General features: G+C 50.5%; 1 protein-coding gene across 2 annotated transcripts; it reads left to right on the top strand.

The window, feature by feature from the left end:
• Positions 1 to 370: 370 nt before the first annotated feature.
• RTP3 (receptor transporter protein 3) lies at positions 371 to 7,025 on the top strand. Of its 2 annotated transcripts, XM_045862580.3 has the most exons (4): positions 374 to 473; positions 577 to 791; positions 2,903 to 3,112; positions 5,573 to 7,025. In XM_045862580.3, the coding sequence occupies exons 3-4, from the start codon at positions 2,970 to 2,972 to the stop codon at positions 6,336 to 6,338; spliced, it is 909 nt and encodes a 302-aa protein (XP_045718536.1). In that variant the 5' UTR covers positions 374 to 473; positions 577 to 791; positions 2,903 to 2,969; the 3' UTR covers positions 6,339 to 7,025. The 2 variants fall into 2 exon arrangements, with proteins under 2 accessions (XP_045718535.1, XP_045718536.1); XM_045862579.3 differs by having other exon boundaries at positions 371 to 791.
• The last annotated feature ends 2,125 nt before the right edge of the window (positions 7,026 to 9,150 follow it).

The raw sequence follows: 9,150 nt of genomic DNA, 5'->3' as shown, positions 1-9,150 counted from the left end.
GTTCCAAGTGAGGTCCTAGGAATTGTTTTTGTCAAGCTTCAGGGACCAGTGTTGGCTTCCTTCCAGGCCCTTCTCGGCACCAGGCATGCCTAGTAGCCCTCTGCATAAAACGTGGCATTTCATCTTCAAAAGGCCTGAAATGACTTGCCCACTGTCACACAGCAGGTCAGAGCCCCAGACCAAAGACCCCCTGACCTCCAGCTCCATTCTGTCCCTTGTCCCCTCACCCCCTTTATAAATCTCCTCTGGAGGTGCAGTGAGGCCAGGAAGGAGCTTGCCCGGGAGGCTCCAGGAAACCCCTCCCTCCTCACCCCACCCAAACTTTCCTTTTCCTCCCTCCCTCCCCTTCCTCTCTCCCACCCCATCCACCCCCTCTCCTCCTCTGGGAGCCCACTGCCTAGACCGCCAGTGTCCGACCCAGCTGGTGGAGGCGACTGGGCAGCCCTAGAACCACTTCCCCCAAAACAGCGTCTGTAAGCTTTGCTGATCCCACCACAGCGCTGCAGGGGAGGGACCCCCCTGGCTCTGGGTCTGTGATTGCTGACTAGGACCTGCCCACCTTGTCCTTCCCTTCAGCCTCCTGGAGTGGTGACCACAATAACCCGGCCTTGGAATCACTTGAGGAATTTTTAAGAGATCTGACGCCCAGACCAATTCAATGAGAACTCCATGGCTGGTCTGAGGAATACGAATCTCCAGCTATCTTCAGCCCTGCTGAGCTCCTGTGCTATTTCCTAGGCCTTGGCATCCCCGCCCCCACCCCAGAAACCAAGAATTCTCTGGAAGATCAGGTAAATGATGTTACTTATGATAGTTAGAGGGAACACATTTAGCCTATGTTAATTAATTAATTAATCTCTTAGAGCGGGGAGGGATAGGGGGCGAGGGAGGGAGAGAATCTGAAGCAGGCTCCATGGCCCAGGGCAGATTCCAATGGAGGGCTTGATCTCTCAACCCTGAGATCATGACATGAGCCAGAATCAAGAGTCTATCGCTTAACCCACTGAGCCACCCAAACGACCCTAGCCTATGTTAATTTAAATGTGACAAACCTTCTCACATTCTTTAATGCTTGCGTTCAAATACTTCTATCATTTAAGAAGGCAGAGTCTTCCAATTAGAATATTCTTAGTAGAGCGAGGGGCTAAAAGTAACCTTTACATGACAAAGAAACACTGAGCTATCTGGGGATCTTCAAGGATCCCCTTGCACACTTGCTTTCAAGGGTTGGTTTTTTTCTTTAAGATTTTATTTGTTTGTTTATTTTAGAGAGAGAGAGCGCAAGTGGAGGAAAGGGCAGGGGGGAGAGAATCTGAAGCTGACTCCGTGCTGAGCACGGAGCCTGACACGGGGTTGGATCTCAAAACCCTAAGATCATGACCTGAACCGAAACCAAAGAGTCCGAGGTTCAACGGACTGAGCCACCCAGGCGCCCTGCCAAGGGTGGTTTTAACAACGCAGAACTGCCTATGACATTTTCACATAAGATCTCATACCAGGCCAGAAAGTAAGACAGGCTCTTGTCTCAACACCCTCTGCTCTCCACTTGCTCTGAACCAGCTCTGCGATGCAGAAGAGCATTGGCATTTGTACAACCACGGGTGGGGAGGGAGCAAGCTTGCTCACCTGGCTGAGATTTCTTTCCGGGTGCAGCTAGGAGGCTGGTGCGGCCAGCTCAGGGGGATGTGCAACATGGAGCATGCGCTGTTGGGCCCTGGAACCTGGGCAGGAGCCCTGGGAGCAAAGGCAGGGGCTCTCCTCCTTGGGGTGGCTGTGAGCACAGGGTGCAGGGCTGGGACAGCAGGAGTCTAAGAGGATGGCATGGAGCGAGGGGCTGTGGCTTAGGGTGTAGGGGCGGATATGGGCTTGGGGGAAGATCAGCTGGGCAGGGCTGAGGCTGGTAGAAGGCAGGGGTGGCCTGTGAGGGTCCAAATGCCATGCGAACATGCAGCTTGCGGGTGGGGGCTTCCACCTCTGGAAAGAAACCCCTGCCCCAGCTGCAGCATGGAGAGTGGCCCGAGAGGCACGGAGGCGGCTGGGGGGATGCCAGGGCAGCGGGCCGCCGAGGGTGGGGCTTTCCTCTTGGGCAGCAGTTGGTCAGGGGCGCAGGTCAGTGGCAGGCTGTCTGCGGAGGGGGTCGTGGCATGCAGACACCCAGAATCTTGCCCACCCTCCCCGGGCCGTTGCCTGCCCCCTGCTCCTCTCTCCTTCCTTTTCAAGCCTCTCCTCAAGGAAGTGGATTCAGGTGTGGCCACTGGCTGCTCACCCACGTGGGGACTGACCTTGCAGCCTCATCCGGGCACTCGGGCTGTGTCAGCTTTGGTTTCTAATGGGTGGAGGACAAGGTTCAGGAGTCTCCTTGGACAGCTTGGGGGCTGTAAGATCCAGTCATACAGAGACCCGCTTGAACGGGAAGCAGAGAGCCCAGGGCAGGGACGCAGGGAGCAGGGAGGGCCCACGATGGCCCTGTCCTTCTTTGCATCTGCATCTCTCCTCCCCAGTCATGAGCACAGCAGCCCAGTGGATAAGGATTTCCAAGTGTTAGAACAGAAAAAGCACCTGCAACCTCTCTCCACCATTTCCAGAGGCTTCAGAGGTAAAGGATGTATTCCAGGTTAAAGGCAGGTAATCAGCAGAGCCGGACTGAGATCCACTCCTGAGACCCAATCCAGAGTCTGGGGCTGTCCCGTGGTCATATTTTGTTGGATGAAACCATGCATTCTGTGTCTTTGGAAATTCCCTGTGGAGGAGGCTAGCACTGTCCTCTGAACTGGGAGCCAGATTCAACTGACCTTTGTCCCTGAGGCAAAGGCCTGGTCCATGGGCCCAGGTCAGGTACACAAAGGGAGAGCAGGTCCCAGTCCCTGTTCTTTAAAGCAGGAAACCTCATGTTCTGCTACAGACCCATCAGAGTCTCCAGGAGATCCCGATGCATGCAGCTCACCACATAGCATACGACGAGTCAGGACATGGAGCTATGGAAGCAAGTGTTCCAGGAATTAATTCAGGAAGTGAAGCCATGGCACAAATGGACCCTGACAGTAGACAAAGACCTTCTTCCCAACAGCCTGAAGCCAGGATGGTTACAGTACCAGCAGAGGGCTTTTGCCAGGTGAGTGGGGAAAGGGATGGTATGTATTCCAGAAAATTCGTTACTGTGTATCCTTGCTCCTTTTCTTGTTTTATCCCATGCTTGTGCATGGAAGACTACCGGAAGTACGGTGCCCATCATGCAAGACATTTTAGCTTTGGTAAAGGGTTTTTTTCTTTATCACAGTGAACCCCAAACAGTAGCAGGACTGGGCACTGGTGTGGGCTGCATAGGGGTTGGGGGGGAGCAGTGAGGAAGAGGGAAGGGGAGCAGCTGAAGGAGAGCTGGGTAGGCAAAGTTCCTGCCTCGGAGGACCTGGGGCTCACTATGGAGCCCAGGAGGGAGAGGTCCCGTGGGCTGAGGAGGCCCCTCCAGGAGAGGGCAGAGGTTAGGGTGGTTGAGCAACATGCAGCAGTCTTGCTCCCTCTGCTCTGGGCTGATGGATCCTTTTAAACTAAGACTCTTGGAAGTCATCCAAAGCCTTACTCTTTTTCCCAGGTGGGAAAGCAGAGCCCCAAGGGTCAGGGGGTGGGGCTGCCTTCCTGCACAGAGGGTGGGGGCCTGAGACTCTCTCCTGGGACTGGGGCAGGGCCTCGGTGCCTGCCCACTGCCCTCCTCTCTGGGGGAGGGTCTGGGCAGAGGAAGCAGAGGTCTCCTCTCCTTGTGGCCCATGGCTTTCCTGGGCCAGGAGCTGGCACCAGGAGCGTCCAAGCAAAATCTCAGTCCCCCCCTTCTTTTGTGAGAACCTTGAACTCTGAGCTGGCAATGAACAGAGCAATATGACCCAGAGGGAGGGCCAGGGGAAGCAGCTCAGGAGAGCAGAGCCCAGGGCCCTGTGCACCACTGACTCTGAATGACCCCAGTAAGGCCATCTCACTCATGGTGGTCAGAACCTCTTGGCCTCTTCCCTTCATTTCATGGCCATGTTCACCCTGTGAGGTGCGGCCAGAATCAAAACACAAGAAGGAAACCTTGACTGGCTCATTCTTCCCAGCCCCCTCCAATTCACCATCCCAGATTAGTCGAGGCTTGGCTGCTAGAACAGATAAACCTCGAAATATCAATGATTTGACCTCACACGTGGTCCCCATGTCACCGAGGCAGAGGAAGAGGAGCTGGAGGGTTTTCCAAGAGCTTCTGTGCCAGATCTGGAAATAACACGTCACTTCCCACATCCCATTGGGCAACCAGTCACATTGCCCAACCTAACTGCGAGGGGGTTGGGAAGTGGGTGGGAGTGCATGGATAATTTGTCCCTGCCATACTGTAGCTTCTGCCTCTCCCATAATTCCTGTCCTGGGTGCAGCCATGTTCTTGTGTGCCTTCTTCCCCTCTCTCCATCATATCCTGACATATATTTGTCCAAATATGTGAGCTCAGGAAATTGCCCTCTTCCCTGCAGAGATGAGGTATCATTCCCTTGTACCCTGAGGCTAGGTGCACACAGAATATGAAGTTTTCCAGGCTACCTTGAGCAATGAATTGGGTTGGAGGCGGAGCAAAAGGAGAGAAAGCTGGACACAGTGATCTCCCTAAAATACTGGGATATTGGGGGCCCCTGGGCAACAGGGCAAAGCAATGCTTTTCCTCTAGACACTAGACTTGCCCTGATCTGTGGCTCTACGACTTACTGTCTTAGTCTGTTTGGGTGGCAATAAAATAAATAAGATAAAATGAAATGAAATTAAAAAAAAAAATACACCAGACTGGACAGCTTATACACAACAGAAATGTATTGCTCATAGTTCTAGAGGCTGGAAGTCCAAGATCAGGGTGCCAGCTAGTCTGGTGAAAGCCCTCTTCTGGGTTGTGGAATTCTCCTGTATCCTCACATGGTGGAAGGAGCTAGGGGGCTCTATGGGATCTCTTTGATAAGGGTACTAATCACATTCACATGGGCTCCACCCTCATGACCTAAGCACCTCCCAAAGGCCTTCTAACATCATCACCTTTGGAGGTTCGGATTCCGATATGTGAATTTGGGGGGAAACACAAACTTTCAGATGGTAGCACCTACCAACACCCCCTTGTACCACCTGTGGGTTTCAGTTCGGAGCTCTTGGGGGATGATTTAAGCTGCTGTTGCCCCTGTAGCCTCTGACCCACTTCAATCTACATTTGAAGAAGCCTTGGTTTGGGGTTAGGAGGCCTGAGGTCTAGTCCTGCTTCTTACACCCACCAAGTCTCTGCACATGATGGCTTCCAGCACGCGCCGCATCTCTAGAACCATCGTGTAGGACTTAGAAGGTCCCTTCCAGCACCAACAGCTTGTGATCTGCTATTTTCATGACAGACACCTGTGGGTCACCGGGCACGTTGGTGGCACAGGGGAGACAGGGGCTCGCTAATTTCTTCCCCCACTAACCTCGACCCCAGTCAAGTCACGTCTCTGTGTGGTTGGGCGCCCCTTCCTCCCTCCGGCCCAGCCCACAACTCGGCCATCCTGGGCCAAGCTGAGGGTCTCGTCTTCTGTCCCCGCAGGTTCCAGTGCTCCCTGTGCTCTCGCAGTTGGGCCTCTGCTCAAGTTCAGGTCCTTTTCCACATGCACAAGAGTGGGGGGGAACCCAGGGGCAAGGTGAAGATGAGGGTCTTTGCCCAGAGATGTCAGAGGTGCGATCAGTCTCCATTTGAGGTTCCTGAGTTCACAAAAGAGAACATCTCAAGGATCCTGAACAACCTGGTGTTCCGAATTCTGAAGAAATGCTACAGAGAAGGATTTAGGTCCATGGAGACGATACCTACCATCAAGGAAATCTCTCTTGAAGGGCCGCATGACAGTAACAACTGCGAGGCATGTCTGTCGGGCTTTTGTGCTCAGAGTGGGTCAGGTGAGGCCCTGCAGTCACCAGGGTTGCCGTCACTTCCTGCCGTTAGCTCACCTGCCCTTGGGACCGCCATCCCCATGCCCTCTCCCACTAGGAGTGGCGCCCCAGTGGACGCAGGGAAGGGGAACACCAGAGCGGACGCGGTGAAGGAGAACGCCATGGGAAACAAGGGAAAGGCTTTACCCCAACCCTGGTATACTGTGTCCACAAAGGCTGCGATCCTCCCCACCCACTGGAGCCCGAGACCAAACACCCACCACCACGTGGAGAGGAGAATCCAGGTCAGCACCTGCAGTGAGGTACCCTGTTCCCACCCAGTCCAGAATCTCAGGTGCAGGAACTTTAATGCTTGCTGCTGTTTTTTCATTCTGATCATTGTCGTGGTGATTATCGTAGAGACCATTCAGTGGACCTCCACATGATGCCAGGTTCAGTCATGTAGTACTGTCCCACGGATAGGAAATACGCAGAAGAGGTAAATCCAGAGACAGGAAGTAGCCTGGTGACTGCCAGGGGCTGCGGGGAAGGGCATTAATCGGTATGGGGCTTTTTGTGGGCAGAGGGTGGGTGGTGATGAAAATGTTTGGCACAAGTTGGAGGGGGTGGTTGTACAATACTGTGAATGCAGTAAATGCCATTGAATTGTTCATTTTAAAGTGGTTGATTTCATGTGATTTTTAAGGGTTAATGTTAATTTCAATTCAATGTGTAAAGGACGCTGACATTCTGCTCATTCTCGGGAGAACTGAGACCGAAGCCTTTATGGCTCACAGAACTATTTGGAAATCTCACGAGACCTGTGGATCCTCTCTCCCCACAGAAGCTTGCACAGACCCAGTGACGTCAGCCTGTGGAAGCATTTGCCATGGTTTTCATTAGGTTGAAAGCCTGGGTCTCAAAGCAGTGTTCTCCACAGCAGGGTCCGTGCAGCTCAGGGCTGCGGCAGGACCATCCACCCACATCGGGGAGATAGCCTTCAAACTCTATTTCATGTTTCTTTGTACTTTACTGTTTCTTGTTGCACAGTTTATAATGTGCGTTACTGTACTAGTAAAATGGTATTGTGACACAATGTGTAATTAAATAAATATACACCCATCTGGAGTGCGCGCTCAGTTTCTCATTGACTTTTCACTTTTTCATTTTCAGAATTGAAACTCTATACCCATTAAACAACTCGCATTTTCTCCCTCCCCCTCCTCCCTACTAATGCCCATTCTTCTTTCTGTCTGTATGGATAGGACTACCCTGAGGACCTCATAGAGGTGGACTCATACAGTATTTGTCTTTTTGTCACTAGTTTATTTCACTTAGCATAATGTCCTCAAGTTTCATTCATGTTGTAGCGTGTGATGGGAGTTCCTTCCTTTTTAAGACTGAAGAACATCCCATGGTATGTATCTACCACATTTTGTCTACCCATCTGTAGACATCTGGGAGGCTTCCTGCTCTTGGCTATTATGACTAGTACCGCTAGGAACACAGGTGTACCATTAGCTCTTTGAGACCCTACTTTCAACAAACTCAGAAGTCGAATTGCTGGACCATATGGTGATTCTACTTTTAATTTTTGGAGGAACTGCCATGCTATTTTCCATAGCAATTGCATCATCTTATACTCCCACCAACAGGGACAAGGGTTCCAATTTCTCCATATCCTCACCAACAATTATTTTCTGGGGTTTTTTGTTTTAATAATAGCTACACCAAAGGGTGTGAGGTGATACCTCACTGTATCTTTGATTTGGATATCTAGAAAATGCAATTCTTTATGATGCACACTTCCTCTTTTGAGGCAATATCTGAAATAATATTTGTACATCTCAGCACAGATGGAAGTATTGGGAACACAAGAGAAATGTGTGGGTAAATTCTTCACAGATTTGCTATTCGTTTTCTAATATTGGGCGCAGTCTGTCTATCTATTTAGCAAACTCCAGAAACTTAACATTTAATAGTGGACAAGATAGTTTCAAACACATGCCTAAAGAACAAGGGTGCCCAGCAGCCCATAAGGAGCTGGAAGCCGAGTGACCAGTGAGGTAGGGAGGACACGCTGGGTTGTTAATATAAAAAGGGGTTCTTAGTAGAAGACAAGTCATAAAATGTTAAAGATAGAATCAGCCTTGGGCGCCTGGGTGGCTCAGTCGTTAAGCGACTGCCTCGGCTCAGGTCGTGATCCCAGAGTCTTGGGATCGAGTCCCACATCAGTCCCTGCTCAGTGGGAAGCCTGCTTCTCCCTCTCCCACTCCCCCTGCTGTGTTCCTGCTCTCGCTGTCTCTGTCTCTGTCAAATAAATAAATAAAATCTTTAAAAAAAAAAAAAGAATCAGCCTTAGAAATGTCTTCTCCAGCTCTATTTTTTACAGGTAGGTAAAAGGTGAAGTGATTTTCCCAAGATTATACGGTGCGTTAGTAAAAGAGCTGGACTTGCAATCCTGGCTCCCCGAGTCCCAGTGCCGATCAGCTTCCAGAAAAGACTGGAATGCGTGTGCATGCGTGCGTGCGTGCACATTTGCACAATAAAGAGATGGCAAATACAGGGAGATTCGAAACATCTGTTGATATCTCCAGACAGACTCTACAGTATTCAAAGATAGGCAAGGATGGGTGGAATGATTTGGAGTATGTCAATAAGGAAAACAAACTAGAAAATGGAATTTAGATCATTGGGACATTAAGGGAAGTGGATGTTGAACCATTTGTGAACTCAATGAAGACTGGAGTCCAGAACTTTAATTTCGGGAAAGAATTGGAAAGTTCTTTAAAATTCCAAGAAATGTTATTACATGATCAAAAGTTACTCTAATAACACATACTGCTACCGACAAGTAGGGTGGGAGAAGCTAGGCAAATTGGTGCCCCTATGAATCAGGACGTGGGAAATGAGAATCGCATAAACCTACACCCACCACAACACAACACCTCAAAGTAGGCTTCCTTCCCACTCAGGAGTAGTGAGAGATTCAAGAGATGGCATTGAGGTGAGAAAGAAGGGACACAAAGAAGGAAAGACAGTAAATGATTTCTGGAGGTTACTGTTTGCCATCATCATTAAGTTACCCTAAACTGGTGTTTGGCAAGCATGCCTAATGGTCATTCTAGAAAGCTCCAGTTAAGAAATGTGGTGTGGTCCTTGCTGGTAATTAAAATGTACTACTCGATGATTTCACCTGTGTCTCTGCCCCTTAAAAATCCAACATCTGAAAAATGGGTATAATAATAAGCTTTTGGA

Source organism: Mirounga angustirostris, unplaced genomic scaffold (assembly GCF_029215605.1).
Source record: "Mirounga angustirostris isolate CCGP_5_RB_7025 unplaced genomic scaffold, mMirAng1.0.hap1 SCAF_1, whole genome shotgun sequence".
Classification (NCBI taxonomy): Eukaryota; Metazoa; Chordata; class Mammalia; order Carnivora; family Phocidae; genus Mirounga; species Mirounga angustirostris.
The sequence above is the reverse complement of the archived record's forward strand: the minus strand, read 5'-3'. Positions and strand labels throughout refer to the sequence as shown.

What these genes read in the sequence shown, in the direction of transcription:
- RTP3 (XM_045862579.3), top strand. Translation starts at nt 2,970, where the DNA reads ATGGAGCTATGGAAGCAAGTGTTCCAGGAATTAATTCAGGAAGTGAAG. An exon ending in CAGCAGAGGGCTTTTGCCAG is followed by an intron (nt 3,113 to 5,572) that starts GTGAGTGGGGAA and finishes CTGTCCCCGCAG; the next exon opens with GTTCCAGTGCTCCCTGTGCT.